At 55.7% G+C, this 20987-nt stretch overlaps 2 protein-coding genes across 3 annotated transcripts in view; one reads left to right on the top strand and one right to left on the bottom strand.

The window, feature by feature from the left end:
- Positions 1-1183: 1183 nt before the first annotated feature.
- On the top strand, positions 1184-18131 carry PPFIA3 (PTPRF interacting protein alpha 3). 2 transcript variants are annotated; one of them, XM_040252313.1, is made up of 29 exons: positions 1460-1699; positions 1956-2057; positions 2429-2593; positions 2951-3025; positions 3497-3571; positions 3884-4105; positions 5121-5267; positions 5356-5490; positions 6055-6138; positions 6263-6394; positions 6827-6889; positions 7024-7103; positions 7383-7527; positions 8078-8265; positions 9396-9618; positions 10690-10853; positions 10972-11099; positions 11762-11855; positions 12205-12286; positions 12932-13132; positions 13779-13841; positions 14009-14035; positions 15082-15257; positions 15669-15766; positions 15966-16141; positions 16229-16297; positions 16528-16699; positions 17198-17269; positions 17341-18131. In XM_040252313.1, exons 1-28 carry the CDS (start codon positions 1460-1462, stop codon positions 17254-17256), a joined length of 3585 nt encoding a protein of 1194 aa, XP_040108247.1. In that variant the 3' UTR covers positions 17257-17269; positions 17341-18131. The 2 variants fall into 2 exon arrangements, with proteins under 2 accessions (XP_040108248.1, XP_040108247.1); XM_040252314.1 differs by lacking the exon at positions 14009-14035 and having other exon boundaries at positions 1184-1699; positions 17198-18131.
- The window catches only part of HRC (histidine rich calcium binding protein), a 4009-nt gene continuing 1144 nt past the window's right edge, over positions 18123-20987 (bottom strand). Inside the window, 6 exon segments of the mRNA XM_040252316.1 lie at positions 18123-18371; positions 18553-18589; positions 19061-19115; positions 19388-19456; positions 20014-20084; positions 20160-20985. Coding sequence (XP_040108250.1) covers positions 18335-18371; positions 18553-18589; positions 19061-19115; positions 19388-19456; positions 20014-20084; positions 20160-20985 — 1095 coding nt within the window. The 3' untranslated portion in view covers positions 18123-18334.

Raw genomic sequence — 20987 nt, 5'->3', positions numbered from 1 at the left:
TATACCGCTTCAAAGACCCAAGGGTACAGGCATCTAGCTGCCTCCTCTCCCAGGTCCTGGGGCTCTCAGTCCCTACCTCTCCTCCCTGGAGTCCAAGGTTCCAGTCCCAGGCTGTAGATATAGTCCAAATATTGGGTGGAGCTGGGAATTATCCACTCTGAGAACCGGTTATTCCTCTGCCTGAAGGGAGAGAAAAAAGGAGAGAACAGAGTGAAAGTCCCTCCTGCTTTCGGCTGGGCCAGCCAGACCCGTCTGACCTGATGTGAGCAGGGGGAGTGTCTCGGAGAGCTCCCTTCATCCCCGCCCACGGCTCATGCACCCAGACTCCTGGGTCCTGGGGGCCTGAATTCCGAGGGAAGAGAAATCTGAAGGCTGAGATTTCTGGGTATACGGTTGGAGATTGAAAGCCCAGACTCTTGTGCCCTGGAAGGAGAGGGATCTGGTCTCACACTTCTGGGTCTGGGGAGAAGGATGGAGCCTCAGACTCCTCTCTCTGGGAGACAGAAGGGACAGGAGAACTTAGATTCCTATGACCTGAGGGGAGAAGTAGCTGGATCTAGGATTCTCGTGTAGTGTGAAATGGCTAGCATGGTCCATGCCATCTTTTTTTCCCCTCTGCCTGGAGAGTCTTTAGATTCTCCTGTAACTAGATATCTAGATATCTGGTCAGTTGAAGGAGGCAGAAACTGGGCTGAATAGCAGTTCAGGACCATCCTAGTGACATTATACAGGTGACTACCTACCGGTGACCTTCTGAAGACATAGTCTCCCTCTCCTGGGCCTGAGTTTTCTCATTCATACAGTGAGGTTGAAGGGAATTCTCAGCAGGGCCAGAATAGGTAGACTGAATTTCCCACAGTGCCAGTGATGGGCGGGGCCTGAGCCCACTGCAGGGGCGGGATTTGGACTGGAGGGGAATGTGCATGCATCCCGTCATGTCCGACTCTTTGGGACCCAGTGGATTTCCCAGGCACGAATACTGGAGTGGGTTGCCATTCCCTTCTTCAGGGGATCTTCTCCGCCCAGGGATAGAACCTGTGTCTCCTGCATTGGCAGGTGGATTCTTTACCACCGAGCCACCTGGGAAGCCCTTGGGTGGGAGGGGAGGGGCTTCCAAGCTTTCCGCTTTCTCTAAGGGAGTGGGTCACTCGGCTTTGGTTTATCCCAATAAGCTGAGTCTAGGTTTGCTCCCCGTTGTCAGATGAAGTCTGACCTCAGTTTCTCCAAGTGCTCTCACCCAGGTCTGGTTTCCTGAGAGCATTGGGTTTCCGTTTATCTTGCACCATGATCGGAATGGATGGGCTTCCGTTTCTGCTGTGCAGTTGCTTGGGTTGTCTAGCCTCGGTTCTCACTATGTAGTATCCCAGTGACCGTGCCTCAGTTTCGTTGCCTGCGCTTTGACGAAGCCGCTCTCGGTTCCCTGCCCCCCTCCCGGTACACGCAGGCCAGCACCGCCGCCATGATGTGCGAGGTGATGCCCACCATCAGCGAGGATGGCCGGCGGGGCTCGGCGCTGGGCCCGGACGAGGCTGGCGGCGAGCTGGAGCGCCTCATGGTCACGATGCTCACCGAGCGCGAGCGCCTGCTGGAGACGCTGCGCGAAGCGCAGGACGGGCTTGCTACGGCGCAGTTGCGGCTGCGTGAACTGGGCCACGAGAAAGACTCTTTGCAGCGCCAGCTCAGCATCGCGCTGCCTCAGGTCTGGGCGGGGCCAGGGCGGGGCCTGAGGGAGGCGGGGCCTCGGCTCGCGATGGAAAGGGGCAGGGCGGCCGGAAGGGGCGGGACCTGACTCTTGGAAGGAGGAGGGGCTTGCCTGTGATGGGCGGGGCCTAGGTCGCTTGAAGGGGCGGGACTTGGCCGAGATGGGAGGGACTTACTAACTTCCCAGTCTTTTGGAATGAGGGAGATGGGAAAAGGATTGATCTGATTGTACAATTCTGCTCACCACTGGACAGGAGTTTGCGGCTCTGACAAAGGAGCTGAACTTGTGTCGGGAGCAGCTACTGGAACGGGAGGAAGAAATTGCGGAGCTGAAGGCGGAGCGGAACAATACACGGGTGAGGCGTCTTGGGGGCGGGACTTAAGCGGGATGGGCGGGGCCTTGGGTGTTGCAGCCTGACCCATCTTTTTATACCTTCTCTTGCCTTCCTTTCTTCTTCCTGCTTCCACAACTTGGGCGGTCTCCTCTGGTCCCCTCCTTCCTTCATGTCCCCTCTGCTATCTCCATAACCGTTCTCATTTTCTGTACCACTTCTTCCTGACCGCCCCACCACCGACCCGTTATCCCTCTCTTCTCCGGACCTGTCTCTCCACACCTCTTTACTCGGCTCCACTTCTTCGCTGTGTCTGCACCTGTCTGAATCCTCCTCCTGCATTCTGCCTCTCTGCCCTTGACACTTTTCCTTGGCCCGGTGCTCTATCCCTGTAGCTTCTCCTAGAACACCTGGAATGCCTGGTGTCCAGGCACGAGAGGTCACTGCGCATGACCGTGGTAAAGCGCCAGGCCCAGTCTCCGGGCGGGGTCTCTTCCGAGGTGGAAGTACTCAAGGCTCTAAAATCCCTCTTCGAGCATCACAAGGCCCTGGATGAGAAGGTATGAGAATCAGAAGAGACTGCATATAGAACAGAAAACCGTGGTCGGCTGGGCTGTCTTGAATGGCAGAAATTCTGGCTGTGATTGGTTGGAAATAGCCCAAGTGGGAAGAATGATGACTGTCTTGAAATTGATTGAAACAGACTACTGCAGACTGAGACCTGATAATAGAAAAAAGTAATAAGATAGGGGTATACCAGTGGGCGAGGCTGCCCTGCTAGCTGGTTGCGGCTGGACACCTATTATAAATAGAGGAATGATAATATCATCCTGTCAGGTCCATTCCAAGGTGTTCTGCATCAGCTGTCCTTGCTCAGGTCTGATCTCCATCTCACTCGGTCTTGCCCCCATCCTCAGGTCCGAGAGCGGCTGCGAATGGCGCTGGAGCGGGTGGCCGTGCTAGAGGAGGAACTGGAGCTGAGCAATCAGGAGGTGGGGGTGTAGCCAAGAAGGAGGCGGGACTAATGAACTACCAATGGGGTGGAGCTGATTGGGCGGGTCCTAGAATCTACTGGGGACGGGACTAGGGCACAGGACCAATAGGGTTGGACTGTGGAGAACCAGGTTCCTAAGGTGAAATTCACTGGGCAGGACTAAGGGGAGTAGATTACTACTCTAAAATTCTGAGACAGTGAGACTAGGGTGAGAACCAGGGCTGGGAGTGGTTAAGGGAAAGAACTGACTTCGGAGGAAATGGTTGGGTAGGGTAAGTGGGCACAAGGAGGTTAAGGTTAAGATTAAGGGTGGCTTCCTCTCTAGTGGGTGGCTAAGGAGAGATACGAGGACACAGGGCGGAAGGGTAGACTATGGAATAAGAGTGGCCCCAGCAGGACCAGAGCCAGTGGGAAGTAAAATGGGGATTCTAGGGCCCCCTTCACCCTGATCTCCCTTTCCTGTTACCAGACTCTGAGCCTTCGAGAGCAGCTGTCTAGGCGCCGGTCGGGGCTAGAGGAGCCCGGCAAGGATGGGGATGGGCAGGTAAGAGGTGGACGTCTTTCCCTCTCCTTTGCTCTTCACTGGCCCCCATCCCTGTGGTCCTACTCAGCCCCGTGACTTTGTGATGGTCCCTTTAATGTTTGGTATGATTCTCACAGACTCTAGGCCATCTGAATCCCTCAGACTCTTGCTGACCTTTGACCTCTGATTCAGGTCAGCTAACTAAATTTGTGATCTCCATGGCCCTTAACTGATCTTTCATTGCCCCTCACCCCCATCAGCTTTCTCTTTGCATTCTATCTCTGTTACCCAATCTGAGTTCTGTGCTTTCCTTCCTCACTGTCCCCATTCCAGACTCTTGCCAATGGCCTGGGTCCTGGTGGGGATTCGAACCGGCGCACGGCGGAGCTGGAGGAGGCCCTGGAGCGGCAGCGGGCAGAGGTGTGCCAGCTGCGGGAGCGCTTGGCGGTGTTGTGCCGCCAGATGAGCCAGCTGGAGGAGGAGCTGGGCACCGCCCACCGCGAGCTGGGTAAGGCCGAGGAAGCTAACGCCAAGCTCCAGCGCGACCTCAAGGAGGTGAGGCCGGAGCCCCTGCTGGGCTGCCCTCTGTCCCTCCCCCCCAACCCTCCCTATTCCCCTCTTCCCATAGTCACAGAACTCATGAACCTGGATTCAGTCCACAAGGTGTGCGGATTCTTCTCTCTGAGCCTGTTTCCTCACCTGTAAAATGGGATTTATGGCCCTTGTCAGAGAGTTGGTACATGGCACATACATGGTAGTCACCCAGTATCTGGTCGTAGTTTTTATGTTACCATTGGGAAATTCTTTCCCACCTCTTAGTTGAACTCCATTGGCTGTATTTCACCCCATCCTGGCTGAGGCTCCTTGATCTCAACTCCCACGCTGCAGGGACTGCTGAGAAATGTAGGGCATGGATTCTTTAAAGCACTGAATGAGAAAGAAGAGAGAGCACTTTTGCTTTCATCATCCACTGGGGCTTTTACCTCGGATTTGAAGTGTGGATGGCCCGAGAGCTTATTAGGAAGTGTGGTCTCACCACACCAGCTTCCAGGCAGAAGTCCATCCCCCACGAGACCCTGGAACACCTTCTCTGGTTTTATAAACCTGTGCTACCCTGGGAGGTCTTGGGAGATGTTGCCTCCCAGATGGAAGGGACCTTTGTTTTCTGTGAAACCCTAGGGCATTTGCTCTAAAGGGCATTCTAAATCTGAGTTGTGCCAGAAGTTGCTGAAAAATGTAAGACTTGGGTTTTTGAGTGGGCCAAGCAGAGTGGAGACTTTCCATCCCCTGGGCCTTAGGTCATCCGTATGATAAGCCAGTACTGTCCCGAAAGTTTTATGGGAGGTGCTGTACTGCCATTTTATCTGTCAGGTGGCAGAGGGCAGGCAACATAATGTTGGCTATTCTCAGGAGCCCTTGGCAGGTGTGGTTCCATCTTTCTGACGCCCAGATGGCAAGGGACTTAATTTCCCAGTGTACCCAGGGGTGCCTGAATTGAGGTTCTAAGCCTAGGCTACCCACAGGACCTTCTGGGAGCTGTAGTCCACGCGGTCCTTTGTCACCTCTGCAGGCGCTGGCACAGCGGGAGGATATGGAGGAACGGATCACAACACTAGAGAAGCGCTACTTGAGTGCCCAGCGCGAGGCCACCTCTCTGCACGACGCCAACGACAAGTTGGAAAACGAGTTGGCCAGCAAGGAGTCACTGTACAGACAGGTGGGGGCTCGGCCAGGGAGGGGCGGTAGGGGCGAGGCTGTGGCCCATATGACCAAGCTCCTCCCTTTCCCTTGTCTGTGTCCCCTAGAGTGAAGAGAAGAGCCGTCAGCTGGCCGAATGGCTGGACGACGCCAAGCAGAAGCTGCAGCAGACCCTGCAGAAGGCAGAGACCTTGCCAGAAATTGAGGCCCAGTTGGCCCAGCGCGTGGCGGCTCTCAATAAAGTGAGGGAGGCCTGAGCCGGGGCCTTGAGTCTCTGGGGCAAAGGGGAGGGGCTTAGGGGAGGCGGAGCCTAGAGTCTGGAAGGGTTGAAGACCTACAGCCTGAATTCAGATAGAAAGGGCAGGGCGTGGGATCTAGAAAGGGACGTAACTTAGAATGGGGGAAGCGCCTAGAGGTTTGGTGGGAGGTGGTGTTCTCTGCTAAGTCGGTTCAGTTGTGTCCGACTGCGACCCTGTGGACTGTAGCGCCCGCCAGTTTCCTCTGTCCATGGGATTCTCCAGGCAAGAATACTGGAGTGAATTGCCATTTCCTCCTCCAGGGGATCTTCCCGACTCAGGGCTGTTTTCTAGTTTGGACTAAAAGGATAGGTGGGACCTGAACTGAGAAGGGGACAGAGCTTATAGAGAACGGCAGGGCTTGAGACTCAAGTGCGAGGTTTGGAGTTTTGTTGGGGAGGAGCCTAGAGCTCCAGGGGCGGGGCCTGGAAGCCAGCCTTGGAGGAGGTGGGGCCTGGGGCCTGACCGGTCCCAGTGCGACAGGCAGATGCCATGGGTTCCAACTTCTAGGCTGAGGAACGTCATGGGAATTTTGAGGAGCGGCTTCGGCAGCTGGAGGCCCAGTTGGAGGAGAAGAACCAGGAGCTGCAGCGGGTGAGGGGGCTTTGAGGCTTGGAGGATGAACCCTAGATGAGAGGGTGGGCTGAAGGGGGTGGGAGCTGGGAGCAGGGGCAGCGCTCAGCGTTCCAGCACCTGTGCCCTGCTCTCCTCTGGGCAGGCCCGGCAGCGGGAGAAGATGAACGATGACCACAATAAGCGGCTGTCCGAGACAGTGGACAAGCTGCTGAGCGAGTCCAACGAACGACTGCAGCTTCATCTCAAGGAGCGCATGGGGGCCCTGGAGGAGAAGGTGCGCCCCAATCTAGGACTCCCATAAACTGGAATCTTGGGGCCCCAGATCTTTCCCCAAACCATTATCTGAGCTCTCCTCAAATCTAGGCATCCGGAATTCAAATCTGACAGACTGCTCTATTGCTGGGACCAGCACTATTTCACCTGAACAACCTAGAGCTGAATTCTGGGGCACCTATACACTGAATTCTTGGCGTTTCCCCAAGCCTATAACCCTATGGGCCCTCAAACTCTGAATCTGCTGAAATTACACAGGATGTTGAATTCTGGGCTCCCAGGGACTCCCCCTCTTCAGCAGCATCTTCACTCCACAACCCTCTAACTCACCATTCCAGCCCATCCATTCCCCTTGGGGTCCCCTCAGGCCTGCCTCTGTGCACTGGAGGCTGCTTCCAGGTTCTGGACCCTCACTGCACCCCTGTCCCTACAGAACTCACTAAGCGAGGAGATTGCCAACATGAAGAAGCTTCAGGATGAGCTGCTGCTCAACAAGGTAGGGAGGAGCCTGGGGGGTGAGGGCCAGAGAAACGGAGCAGGCTTTGCTGGGGCTGGAATCAGCCTGGCTGGGAGGGACTGATCTCAGAAGGGGGCAGATTCTGACCTGTCCTCTCCAACCTCCTCCCCCAGGAGCAGCTCCTGGCTGAGATGGAGCGGATGCAGATGGAGATTGACCAGCTTCGGGGGAGGCCACCATCGTCCTACTCCAGGTGACAGTAACTTTCCTGTGTCCATGGGACCCCCTTGGCCAAGCACATCCCTTCTGCTCCCCAAGTCTCCCCATTCTCCTCCCTGTCCTCCTGAAACTTCCACTGGTCCCTCTTATTTTTGACCCCTGACTTCCTGATCTCTGGCCCCAGACCCTTTTTTTTCTGACTTTTAACATAAGATCCTTCTTCCAGTCCTCTGACCCCAACCCCTTCCACATGACCACTGACCTCTAGTTCCTTTTCCTGACCCCTTGGTCTCCACCCTCTCCATGCCCACAGATCTCTCCCTGGCAGTGCCCTGGAGCTCCGTTACTCTCAGGCACCCACCTTACCTTCTGGTGCCCACCTGGACCCCTATGGGGCTGGCAGTGGCCGGGCAAGCAAGAGGGGCCGCTGGTCAGGGGTCAAAGATGAGCCTTCTAAGGTCAGCAGCTGCTTCTGGGGCCTGGGCTGAGCAGGGCCTGGGAGGGCAGCAGTAGGAGGTGGTGCCCCGTATGCAGGGCTCTGGGCGGGGACTAGCGGAGAAGAAAGGCTTCCTGGGCCCACACTGTCTTCTTTTCTTTCACCATCCCCACTTGCCTGGATGTCTCCTCACGTGGATGTCCTGCTGCCTGGTGAGAACTTTAGAGGAATGATGGGCTGGGAAGAGGGTTTCGGGGGCTGGTTGATGTGCAAGGTGTAGAATCCTAGAATGGACGGGGCTAAGTGAAGAAAAGAAGTGGGCTGTGTCAAAAGAAACAGTGGACTCAGGGGAGGTTGTGGGGGGTGTTGGGGGGGGTCAAAAAAGGGCCCCACCAAAAGAGAAAGGTGGGCTGGGGAAACTGGGGACTGGACCACAGGGTAGGGGCAGTTAGTGTCAATGGATGAGGGTGGGGTCATGGAGGGTGGGAAAGGTCCGGAGCAGTGAGGGGAGACCCAGCGTCTGCCTCTGGCCCCTGTCCACCTGCCATCCTTCTGTCTCCACACAGAGACAGGAGTGGGAGAGGTCTGCCCCTGCGGGGTCCATGCCACCTCCATTCCCTGGCGAGCTGGATGGCTCAGATGAAGAGGAGGCTGAGGGGATGTTTGGAGCTGAGCTGCTGTCCCCCAGCGGGCAGGCAGATGTTCAGACACTGGCCATCATGCTTCAGGAGCAGCTGGAGGCCATCAACAAAGAGATCAAGTGAGCACTGGCCCAGTTCTCTCTCGTCCTACCTGAGCTAAGCCCACAGCCCCTCTGGCTCTGGAGACTGATCTGAATATCTAAGCCCAACTCCTTTCCTAACCATCCTCAAGGAGTTCTCCCAGCCCAACACTATTCAGGAGTCCCTGAGGAAATACCCAGAAGTCTCCTATGTGCTATTTATACATTATACACACACCCCCAAACAGTACTCACAATTTCCCAAAATGCCCAAGAGTGCATCCTCAGATACCAAAAATCACAATCCAATCCATCAAGAGTCCTCCATTATATCACAGCTTTCCTGACTTCAAGCAACCATTACCCAGAGACTCCCGGTACCCTAAGAATCTCAACACAAGGTCCCCAATCCAAAACACCTGAACCTCGACTCTAGATAACAAGAATTTTTACCTGATATAACAAAAATCCTCAGTTTATTAAGACTCCCCCATCACATACAGTCTACTTGGATTCCCCAGCAATTGCCCTACTTAGCAATTCTCTGATAACACACTTTGCATGGACCCCAGCAAACATATCAACCTGACCACCATCTTCCATTCCAGCTCATTCTGACTGGAGATATTGATTCTCACCAAATGTCTCTATGACCTTCCCAGATACCAGATTGACTGCAGAGTCCCTGATCTCAGCCTTCTCTTGTTATGAGATTGCTCTTTCTACTCTCCTTAGAACCTGACCTCTTGCCCACGGTCATCCATTTATGATTTTCCACAGCCACTTGCACGTCATCAGGGTCATCCTGAGGCACACTCTGGTCATCCTGTCATCCCTAATCGTTCCACAGCCTCCAGAGCCTAACATGATCCCTTGACTCCCTTTGAACCTGTGAAGCCATCAGGGATCCACCAAGACCTCACTGTGCCTTCCCCAGAATTATTTTTGCTCCACCAAGCCTTCCTGGTCCATTGGGATCCCCAGACTCCTCCTTTTGGACGTGCAGTGCAGCATGTGGGATCTTAGTTCCCCAACCAGGGATTGAACCTGGATCCTCTGCATTGGAACCATGGAGTCTTAGCTTCTGGACCACCAGGAAGTCCCCCCAGGCTCCCTCTCCTATTGCCTGCCTCAGTCCTCTCATCCCATCTCCCCATTTCCCTCCTCAGGTTAATCCAAGAGGAGAAGGAGACAACAGAACAAAGGGCAGAAGAGCTGGAGAGCCGGGTGTCAGGCTCTGGCCTGGACTCACTGGGCCGCTACCGCAGTAGCTGCTCACTGCCCCCCTCCCTCACCACCTCTACCCTCGCCAGCCCCTCCCCTCCCAGCTCTGGCCACTCAACACCCCGTCTGGCACCCCCTAGCCCTGCCCGTGAGGGCACCGACAAAGCTGTGAGTATTCTTAAGTCTCCTCAGCTTGGTGGTGGTGGTGGTGGTGGTGGTGGGAGGTCATAAACAGGGCTCCCTAACAAACAGCAACAATAACCATCACACCAATGTTAGCAACCTTAGCTTCCCCTAAAAGCTCAACTCAAAGGGCAAAGGAGGACTTCCCTGGTGGTCCAGTGGTTGGGAATTTGCCTGCCAGTGCAGGGGACACAGATTCGATCCCTTCTCCAGGAAGATTTCACATGCTCGGGGGAGGCTAAGCCCGTGCACCACTATTAAGCCTGTGCTCCAGAGCCCATGTGCCACAACAAGAGAAACCACTGCAATGAGAAGCTCGTGCACTGCAACTAAAGAGTAGCCTGTGCTCACTGCAACTAGAGAAAGCATATGCACAGCAATGAAGACCCAGTGCAGCTAAAAATGATTTTTAAAATTTAAAAAAGGGGGGCAAAGGGGAGGCTGAGTCACTAGATTCCTGAACCCTAACTTGTACTTTAGTCAGCTCTGATCTACTTTTACCTACTTTATGCATTAAATTTCTGCATAGGATTTTTATTTTTAATTTTTTTGGCCATGTCATGCAGCTTGCTGGATTTTAGTTCTCCAACCAGGGATCAGACTCTGGGCTCCAGCAGTGAGAGCACCAAGTCTTAACCACTTAACCACTGGATACAGAATATATATATTCTGTGACTAAATGTACATTTGAGAACTACCATAATGGCCTCAGAATTGACCTTAGAGGCAGGCACAAGAGCTATAACCCTGTTTTATTGCCTTAAACTCAGCTTTCCTATTTTCAGAACTTGTAACTCATTAGATTTCCTTGAAACTGAGCAGATCCCACTCCTGACACCAGAAGCTAAGACAGTAGAAATACGGGCTCATCAAGCTCCAGAGGGACTGAAGTTATTGCCTTTATATTTCTGCAATTCACTCCCACTTAATCTAGCCTACCTTTAGAAGTGACAGTCCACATCAGGGGTATCCTAGACACCTGGTATATCTCCCAACTAATGAGGAGCCCCCAAGATGATCCCTCCGACTCAGTGTAGCAACTCTGCCTGTCTACAGAATCATGTCCCTAAGGAGGAAGCTGTGGCTCCCCGAGGGGAGGGGCCAGCAATTCCAGGAGACACCCCACCTCCCACTCCTCGCTCTGCCCGCCTTGAGAGAATGACGCAAGCATTGGCACTGCAGGCGGGATCCCTGGAGGATGGAGGGCCATCACGGGGAAGGTCAGTAAGAACAAGGGACGAGACAGGGAGGGCCTTGCTTGGGAGGAGGAGATGGGAGTGGACAAAGACTTCGAACCTACCAGATGGGATCTAGCTTCACTCTGTCCTGGTCACCCAGTGAGGGCACCCCAGATTCCCTGCACAAAGCTCCCAAGAAGAAGAGCATCAAGTCATCCATAGGCCGTCTCTTTGGCAAGAAGGAGAAGGGGAGGATGGGACCACCAGGTCGGGACAGCTCTTCTCTGGGTGAGTCCCCTGATTTCCTCTCCCTTTCTTTATTCCTTCCTTCCTCCTTCTTTACATATTCACTTGACGTACAATCCTGTCTGCAATCCTTTGGTAATGCATTTTGAGCACGGGAACCTTGGCAGAAGTCGAGGGGAGAAGGGGCAAGATGGGCACTCTGAGGCCTGCCTGAGTGATGGTTGGACAAATGAATTTGTTATTTCATTTACCTTTTTTTTTTTTTTTTTAAATAGAGAGGAGCTTGCTTGTCTGACTTGTGAAATCCAAGTTAGTCAAATTTTCAGGAATTTTATGAGCTGCTTTGACATCACATTCGGTAGCCTGAAATTGGTGGGATTATTTACGCCATGGAAACTGGCAAATACTACCAATCAGGAAATACCTTTTCTTCCCCAGGGAGCCAGTTGTTAAGAATTTAGCAGCATACCACTGCCACCTTACCAAGGCCAGTCCAGTGAATCAGCTCTATTTGGGGGATTTCTCCAATTCTTTGCCTAGGAGGTGACATTGGTTCCTGTGTGGTGTTATCACTCCCTCTGTGTGGCCTCATTTACTAATCCCTCTGGGCCTCTGCTTTCCTGGCATCCTTCTCAACCCCCCAGCATCAAAGATTCTGCCTCCCCTCTGAGACTCTCCAAATTTTGGCCCCTCCTTGCCTCCAGCTGGAACACCCTCAGACGAGACACTGGCCACTGACCCTCTGGGGCTAGCCAAGCTGACGGGCCCAGGAGATAAGGACCGGAGGAACAAGAGGAAGTGAGTGTGGGTGTGTGGTGTGTGTGCGGGGGAGGGTTGGTCATAAGTAAGAAAATTCTGGGAAGGGGCGTCCAAGATCCTGAGCTTGCTTGGAAATTTGGGAACTCCTAGAGGGTTGGTTTTTTTTCTCCTCTTTTCATTTGTTTGGTGTGTGTGTACATGTGTGTCGGGGGAGGGGGATTACAAAGAATCACAGGTATTTGTTTTTTTTAAACCTTCTGCCATGTTTTCTACATTCATAAAAGTTGTTTTTGTGGACGGGGCGGGGGAGCAGTTGGTGAAGGGAGCTATCTGAGAGGGCTAGGTGTCTCTAGCCCTGAGACCCCCTGCCATGGCGCTCTCTCTTCAGGCATGAACTTCTGGAAGAGGCCTGTCGTCAGGGCCTGCCTTTTGCTGCTTGGGATGGGCCCACCGTGGTCTCCTGGCTAGAGGTACTGGGGTCCAGAAATGTCCTGGCTCTTCATCCCCAATCCCTCTGAGAACCCCACTGTCAGGGCTGGCTGACCCTGTGCCAATCCTCCTGGCCCAGAGGTGTCAGGGGAAGGGAGCTGGGGGGTGGGGACCTGGGAGGGGTCAGGTTTCTTGTGGACCTTCCTGTTGCTTTTTTTTCCTTCTCCCCTCATCCCTCACCATGCCCATCTTGGTCCTATTGTCTCTCTCTCTGTGTCTTCCCATGCCTCTGTCTCTGGGATTCTCTTTCTCTATTTTTCTGCCTCTCCTCATCTCTGTGTTTTTGTCATCCCCGTTTTTCTTCCCGTGTCTCTCTCTCAATGTGCTTTGCTTCTTTCTCTCCGCCTCTCTGCCTCTCATCTCTGTCCCCATCTCTCTTTGCCCTCTGACCCTGGGTTCGCCCTTCTCTGACTGTCCTTCGTCTCTCTGTGTCTCCTTCTGACTCTTGATGTCTTTGCCTCACTGCTAATTTTCTCATTTCTTTCTGTTTCTCCCCCACTTGCTTTTCCCCACCTCTCTGTCTCCCTCTCCCCCTTTCTTTCTGTCCTTCTCCCCTTTCTCCTGTGATATATCTCTGTCTCTCTGTCTCATGTCTGCCCCTTCCTCCCTTTCTCCCTCTGGCCCAGCTGTGGGTAGGCATGCCTGCGTGGTATGTGGCCGCCTGCCGGGCCAATGTCAAGAGTGGTGCCATCATGGCCAACTTGTCAGACACGGAAATCCAGCGCGAAATCGGCATCAGCAACCCACTGCACCGGCTCAAGCTGCGCCTCGCCATCCAGGAGATGGTCTCACTCACCTCACCCTCTGCTCCTGCCTCCTCCCGCACCGTGAGTGTCCAGGGCCAATCCCAGCGCCTGCTGGAGCAGCCAATCCTCAGAGTAGTAGCCAATCCTCAGAGTACTGTCTTCAGGGTAGCCAATCCTGAGTCCGCTCATTCTAGCTCTGTTTTGTCAGATATACTCTGCTCCGCACAGTCTCTCACCGGGATTATCTCTGAGGGTGGGACACCCTTCAGGCCTCCCTGCCTCCCCTCTACTTCCAACCCTCAGTCTCTCTTACACACTGCAGCAGAAGGATCCTATCCCGGAGAAAAACCCCAATTCATATGGTTCTCTACAAGTCCCATGATGAGGGGCCCCTTCCCCAGCTCCTTTTCTACTCTGCTCCTTGACACTTGCTGCTCCCTTTTCTTGGCTGGTTCCTACCCATCCCTGAGGTCTCAGCTCAAATGTCACCACCTCCAAGAGGCCTCCCTAACTCAACAGCTAAACTAGTCCCCGGCACCATCATACATGAACACCTTTTTTTTTTTTTTAACCTCATGGCATTTACTGCCTTCTAACATTTTATCATTTTGTTCCATACAGAAAACTATGTGTTCCCATGCCTAATTCGGCTCCTCCAGGAGCACGACTCTCTTCCCCTCCCCTGTCCAGCTCTTTCCCAACCTCCGTAACACCTCTCGCCCCTCAGTCCACAGGAAACGTGTGGATGACACACGAGGAGATGGAGTCCCTTACCGCGACGACCAAGCCTGTGAGTGCCCCCTGCCCGTGGCCTTGGGGGTGGCACTAACTTTCCCTGGGCAGGGGCCGGGTGGCGGGTGAGTCTGTGGCTGTCTGTCCGTCCGTTCGTCCTTTCCGCCCTCCTCCGCCTGCCCCTTAACCCGCCCCTTCTCTCCCCTCTTCCCACTAACTGGTCAGGAGACCAAGGAGATCAGCTGGGAGCAGGTAGGGGGCGCGGGGCGGGTCGTGGGCGCATGAACAGGCTGTGCACGCTGCATGGACGCCCCTCCTTCTCCGAGCCCCGCCCCGCCCCGCCCCTCGCCGGAGCATTCCATCCTCACCGCGGGGGGGCGCTGCGCGGAGCTCTGCTCAGGGCTGTCACTGTGACTTGGTGGGCTGGTGTAGAAGCCCTACTGTTCGATTGTCAGTGGTGCACGGGTCATCCCATTATGGTTGGTTGCGCGGGCTCCAGGTGCTGTTTCATTGCTGTAACTAGAGGGAACCGCTGAGCGGCTCTTTGCCCTAGGCAGAGGGAAGTGGGGCTGTTCACTACTGGGGCAAAAGGGAAAGCATTTGGGGCGGGGTCGTGGGTGGGCAGGGTACATCAGGCTGAGAAGGAGTTGGGTAGAAGGAGGTATATTTTATTCTCAAGAGGGCGAGAGGTATGAGGTACAGGAGCTATGTTGGGTCTTTGTTTCCAATAGCCCAAGGTATGGATGGTTTCCTCATGCTGGGAGGAGTGAAGGACTTGGGGGTGGATCCAGAATATTGTCCTGGGCCAGATGTAGCATCGGGCTAGTATTTTGGGGACAGCGCAAGAGTGACAGATGAATCCGTTATCCTTTGTTGGGGAGGGAGCTACGCTGGAAGAATCTGTTGTGTGGACTTGGAGGAGTAGTGATATTGGACTGATCAATTGTTCTGAGTTGGGATGATGCTAGACTAGTACTTCTTAAATGTACTGTTCAGATCACCTGAGGCTCTTGTAAGAATGAGGATTTCGATTCAGTAGCCTAGGGTCTGAGATTCTGCAAGTTCGCAAGTGATAATGATGCTTTGAGTAGACAAGGGCCTGTGTTGTCATTATGAAGGAGAAGGAAACAGTTTTGGATTGCCCATTGTCCTGAGCAGAGACTGGCCATTGTCCTGCTATGGTATAGAGAAAGAACAACCTTGGATTTGGGAGAGAGAGGGTGGGACTGAACCCTTTCGTACACACATGGGAAGGGGTCAGAAGGCCTGACTGCTCCCCCACCTGCCCATGGCCCCAGATCCTGGCATATGGCGACATGAACCACGAATGGGTGGGGAACGACTGGCTGCCCAGCCTGGGGCTGCCCCAGTACCGCAGCTACTTCATGGAGTCGCTGGTGGATGCCCGAATGTTAGATCATCTTAACAAGAAGGAACTCCGGGGCCAGCTCAAGATGGTGGACAGCTTTCACAGGTGAGGTTGCCTGGCCCGTGGCGACAGTCCAAGTGGGGAAAGCCCCCACTTCTAGAGAGTCTTTGGCAAATAGGACCAGTGATGTGGGAGTTAATTCATCTTGGACTATCTTTGGTCCTTTAGCATGGATTGTTAGGAAATCCAGACTCCTGTGCCCCTTCCACCCATTAAGATGTTCCAATGGGAATAATCCAAGTCCTGAGACAGCTTGGCTAGCTGACCCCATACTCCTTACAGGTTGGCTAACAGGAACTGCTTTTTAAAAACTATCCCGGCTCCTGGGATGGTCAGCAATCAATAGAACAGATCCAGTGGAGCAATTCCCCAGCCTCCAGAAAACCAAAAGCAACAGGGAAAACAGGCACTGGGGTTGTGGGCCTCTTCTGTGACTCCGCTCTCTCTGCTACTCAGGGTGAGCCTGCATTATGGGATCATGTGCCTGAAACGGCTCAACTATGACAGGAAGGACTTGGAGCGGAGGCGGGAAGAGAGTCAGACCCAGATCCGAGGTGAGTAGAAAAGTATGAGTCCAGCTGGGAGCCATGTGGAGGGGTTTGGGACAGGGTTGGAGGAGGCATAAATAGGGAAGGGGAGGGAGGCCCGGGGAGACGGGGTGGAGACAGGAAGAGGAAATGGGGTTGGAGATACAGGATAAATGAAGGGCCAGGCCCCAGGAAGGGTGCAACTGAGGGTCCCTTCCATCCCCAGACGTGATGGTGTGGTCCAATGAGCGGGTCATGGGTTGGGTGTCCGGGCTGGGCCTGAAGGAATTCGCCACGAACCTCACGGAGAGCGGGGTGCACGGGGCACTGCTCGCCCTGGACGAGACCTTCGACTACTCCGACCTGGCCTTGCTTCTGCAGATCCCCACGCAAAATGCACAGGTGAGCTGCCGCCGAGCCCGGGGCACACTGAGCATCCCCATCTTGCAGACTGCACGCTGCAGCCTCTCTCCCACCTCTCCCCTGCAGGCCCGGCAGCTCTTGGAAAAGGAATTCAGCAACCTCATTTCCTTGGGCACAGACAGGCGGCTGGATGAGGTGGGCGCAGCAGCAGCAACCGTAGGGGACTCCACTCTCCCAGCCGCCCCTCTAGACGCGCAGTTAAAGGGGTGGGGCTTGACTTGGCCAAGGAGTCGCGGTTGGAGACGGTGCCAGGGAAGGGGCGGGGCTAAAGGAGCGAAGGGAGCCGGAGAGGGGTGGGGTCAAGGAGGAGTGGAGTCGGAACGCGGCCCTAGTCCTTCACCAGCTGGCTGCACCCCTATACCTAGGACAGTGCCAAGTCCTTCAGCCGCTCCCCATCCTGGCGGAAGATGTTCCGAGAGAAGGACCTCCGAGGCGTAACCCCCGACTCAGCTGAGATGTTGCCCCCCAACTTTCGTTCGGCCGCAGCAGGGGCTCTGGGCTCGCCGGGGCTCCCTCTCCGCAAGCTGCAGCCAGAAGGTGGGCGGATACCAAATGGGACAGCCTCTGCTCCCCTCCGCTTCTTAGGTGTCGGGGGAGAGACCATCTCCGCATTCCACCAGCCTTTCCGAGTTCTGAAATGGTCTAGTCCTTTTTCCCCACCCACGACAAATGGACCGCTCCAACAAGCCAACTCCCTCCTCGGGGTGTGGAATGGATTAATCCTATCATACCCCGTTTTCCAGGGTGGGAAATGAACTCGTCCAGTGTCACCTGGGGCATTTTGAAGGAATCTGAGGCTTTGAGAAAGGAATGGAAACTGACTTGGAGGGAGTCAGGCGGTCGTTGGCTTCTAGGGAGGGGGAATCCAAAGGAGGACGCTTGGGTGGAGGAGGAACTGGGCGGGTGTGTGTGTGTGCGTGCGTGCTTTACTGAACCAATGCTCACTGGTCAGATGTGTGTGTGTGTGTGTGTGTGTGTGTGTGTGCGCGCGCGCGCGCGCGCGCTTTGCTGAACCAATGCTCATTCTCCCTCCAGGCCAGACTTCTGGGAGTTCCCGGGCAGATGGCGTTTCTGTCCGGACCTATTCCTGCTAGTGTAGGCTTCCAGGTGAGGACCGTACTGGGCGATCTTGGGGATCGGGGCGGCACAGTGGATCTTCACGCCTGGCGTCAATGCAGGTGACCTCACTCGGACGGAAGAACCTTTCAGAGGCTGGGCTGTTCCCCCTCCTGCCCACAGTATGGTCTCGCCGGGGAGAGTGTACTGGGGAGCTCGCGCCGCGGACTGGACCATCTGTACAGACGAACGGGGGATGCTGGTCCCCGCCTCACAAATGGACTGGGCCTGGACCAAACCACATGCACTGGACTGAGAGGGGGGAAGAAGAGGGCAGGAAGAAATCCCGCCCCAAACTTCCGCCTCCCTTTCCTCTACTTTGTAATTTATTGATCAGTTTCCGATGGGAGATGGGGGCCCTTTCCCCGCGGGAAGGGGGCGGGGCTTCCCTCCCGGGCCGCATGCGGGGAGAGGCTGACCCCTCCACTTTCTTCTCAGTTGCGGGGCCCAAGTCTTCCTTCTACGTCCGAAAGGAGGGGAGGGGGGACTCGCTGCTAAAAGCCTCGCCCCTTGTGCCACTCAGCCCCGCCCCGCCGCGTCCCGTCGCTGGTGCCTGGGGTCAGCTGCGGGCGGGGTTCCCTCTCTCTCCCCAGTGTCTCGTGTCCCCGAGGCCCCTCCGCCCCCCGTGCTGTGGCCGTGTCCGTGCCCCGGGGGTACGGGGTGCAGAACTGCGCTCCCCGTTCCGCTCCGGCTCCGGGGTTTGCATGGGAGAATCCTCTTTCCATGATGCCACTGGGCGACGTGGCGTGGGGGGAGGAAGGACGGTGGGGGAGCCCTCGCCCCTGACTCTTGGTCGGCCTCCCTGCCCCAGGCGTCACTCAGTGATCACGGGTAAAGAGAACTGTTTCAAAAAGCTCCCGTGTTGACTGATTTATTTATCAGGACCTAGTAAACCAAACACCTCGAGGAGTTCAGGCCTCTTCTCCCTCAAACCCACGACCCCACGCCTGACAGTGAGGTCTCGGGGAGCACGTTTATTCAGAGAAATAAATATGGCTCGTGGAAAGGGTTTGGAGGGCCAAGGAGGTATGTCTGCGCCGCAGCCGCGAGGCTGGGTCAGGGTTCCGGAGTTTCCAGCATGTCTGCCAGGGCTCTGGAGAGAAGGACGCAGAGATTGGACAGTCGAAGTGTCCCTAGGTCACCCCAGGCGCTTAGAGGTCCTTAACCTGCCCATTTCACCAAGGGGGAAATAGAATCCCAGAGTTGTCCAGTAATTCATAGCGGGACAGCACTTTTCTAAAGGAGCCCTCACACTTTCCCTTCCACATACTTACTGGTACAGGGACGAGGAGAAATAGTCGACGTAGCTTCCTGTGGGAGAGAAGAGGCTTGAGGGGTACATCACGGGTGAATTTGGGGGTCACTTTTCACTCAGTCCGGGATCAGGACTAGCTCCGCCCCCCTTTCTGGGTTCCTTCTCCCAAATTAATTCCTTCTTCCGGGACACCTTTGAAGGGCCCACTCCTTCCCCTCGGCTCTGGGTGTTCTCATGCTTCAGGAGCCCCATTCTTGCTTTGGCCCCACCCTCTCGGTTCTAGGCTCGCCCTTCAAGCCTCTAGGCAATCCTAACCCCTTTAGTTTTGGCATCTCTCCCCAACCTTCCCTCTGTGCGGGCCCCACCCCTCAGTGCTCCTCCCATTCCTGTCAAAGATGCCCAGCCTCGGCCACGCCTCCCCACATAGCCACGCCCTACAGCCTTCCGGTCCCCTCCTCGGGTTGGCTCCGCCCCCGCTAGGCCCCGCCCCCTCACCCGGGTTCCTCCTGGGCCCCGCCCATGCTCACCCGGTGAGCAGAGAGTTTCGCAGACCAGCGGGCAGAGATAGCAGAACTGACAGTGCTGGGGGTGAGGATACGGAGAGAGAGAGGGAGGAGGCGGTCAGGGGCGGGATCGGGGTGGGGCGTGCGCAGCGAGAGGGCAGGAGACTAGCTGCGCAGACTAGCTAGGTGGAGCTTAAGGTCAGAGGTAGGACGGGGTTTGGAGTCCAGGCTACATCAAGAGTAAGGGGTTAGGTCGGCGTGGGGCAGAGGGCAGGATTTGGGGCTGGGGCGCTCGGCTGGTCCCGGGCCACCCTGAGCCTGGGGGGTCTTTGGGTCTGGGAGAAGTCTCACCCGGCACTGGTCGCAGTGCTCGCCCATGCTCTCCTCGCCACAGTGACAGTTCTCACATTCAGTGCATCGCTGGGGACCAGAGGAGCCAGGTTAGGCGGAGATGTCTGGGAGCCATCCACCAGTCCTCCGCCCTGCCGGCTGGGCGTTTCCCCAACTTCTCAGCCTCCTCACCTCCAGCCCTGAGCTCGGTTATCTTCCCCAACCTGCTTGCCAGCCTCTCATTTCCCCATTGCCAGGCGCCGCGACACCACCTTGTTACTGTGGGCTGGACGTCCGGGTAGTCTCTTCACCACCTCCCTCTCTGCTCGCCGTCTCCAGTCCTGTCCCACCTCCCCGCCCCCCGCCCTGGCTCTGCCTTGCACCCTCCTCCCTGTCCCTCGGGTCTGCAAGTGCAGCTCAGGCCTCACCCTCCCACTCTTGGACCATTGTCCCAGCCTCCTCCCCAGCCTCCTGGCCTCCAGTCTGCCCGCCCCGCCCCCCCACCTGCGCCGGTGGCCCCAGAAGTGTTTTTGTTCACTCAGAACTGTCCCTGATTCTCCTTTGTTCATGACCCTCCCCAGGCACACCAGAGCCCTGGACCAAAGTCTAGAAACAGCTTGGTGGGTGGATCTGGGTTGCGGACATACATTGCAGAAGGAGCAGTACCCGCACAGGGACCCTGGCTGGTAGTTCCCATACTCCGGGGCATCCTGCTGACCTGTGGGGACAAGAGGGCAGCAGTGACCCAGGCTGACTCTGCTCCTCCCCACTCCCAACCAGTCAGATCACTTACCCGTGTCCTCGCCACTCTCCTCCTCACTGGAGGCACCTCCAGACACCTCCTTCCCGGTCAGTGGGTTGGGGATGATGGTGAAGGGGAGTTCATCTTCTTTGAGCCCCGCCTCCTCTTCGTCTTCCTCCTGGTGGTCTTGGTTCAGTGGGACCCAAACCTCAGCTCTCTCTTCTCTCTTTTCCTCCTTCTCTTCCTCCTCCTCCTCTTCCTCCTCCTCCTGGCTGAGGCTGAGCCCATGCCCTTCCTCCTCATCTTCCTCATCCTCCTGGTCATCCAGACTGCCATGGTGGGTGCCTTCTCCTCCCTCCTCTGAACCTTCGTTGGCTTCTTCACGGGAGCTGTGATCCTGTTCCTTCTCTTCCTCGTCCTCCTCAGAATCGCTCTCCTTTAAGTGGCTTCTATCCTTCATCCCCATGTGTTCTGGGGACCGGTGGCTCATCTCTTCCTTGATGGACCCTCTGTGGCCAGTCCCCTCATCTCTGTGGTCTTGCTGCCTGTGGCTGGGAGCCTGGTGGCCAAGCCTGGCAGAGATGTCCTCATCTTCCTCCTTGGGGACTCCATGGCGGTCATGGCCAGGGACTGCTTTTTTATAATCTGCCGGGAAGTCCTCCTCCTTAGCGCTCTTGTGGCCTTGGGGTTGGGGGCTTGCAACATGGTGGCTGAACTTGACTGTGATCTCGTCCTCCTCCTCGTCTCCAAGGCCATGGTGGGTATGTCTGGGGCCCTGGTGCCAGTGTTCCGTGGACACATCCTCATCCTCGTCTTCCTTGTTGCCACCATGATGGTGGTGATGTTCCTCTGAGTCATCGTCATCCTCTTCCTCCCCAT

Source organism: Oryx dammah, unplaced genomic scaffold (genome assembly GCF_014754425.2).
Source record: "Oryx dammah isolate SB20612 unplaced genomic scaffold, SCBI_Odam_1.1 HiC_scaffold_13, whole genome shotgun sequence".
Lineage (NCBI taxonomy): Eukaryota > Metazoa > Chordata > Mammalia > Artiodactyla > Bovidae > Oryx > Oryx dammah.
The sequence above is the reverse complement of the archived record's forward strand: the minus strand, read 5'-3'. Positions and strand labels throughout refer to the sequence as shown.

Coding starts and splice junctions, on each gene's coding strand:
- PPFIA3 (XM_040252313.1), top strand. CDS start 1,460: ATGATGTGCGAGGTGATGCCCACCATCAGCGAGGATGGCCGGCGGGGC. Junction 2,594..2,950: donor ACAAGGCCCTGGATGAGAAG/GTATGAGAATCA, acceptor CCCCATCCTCAG/GTCCGAGAGCGGCTGCGAAT. Junction 15,767..15,965: donor GAGTCAGACCCAGATCCGAG/GTGAGTAGAAAA, acceptor TTCCATCCCCAG/ACGTGATGGTGTGGTCCAAT.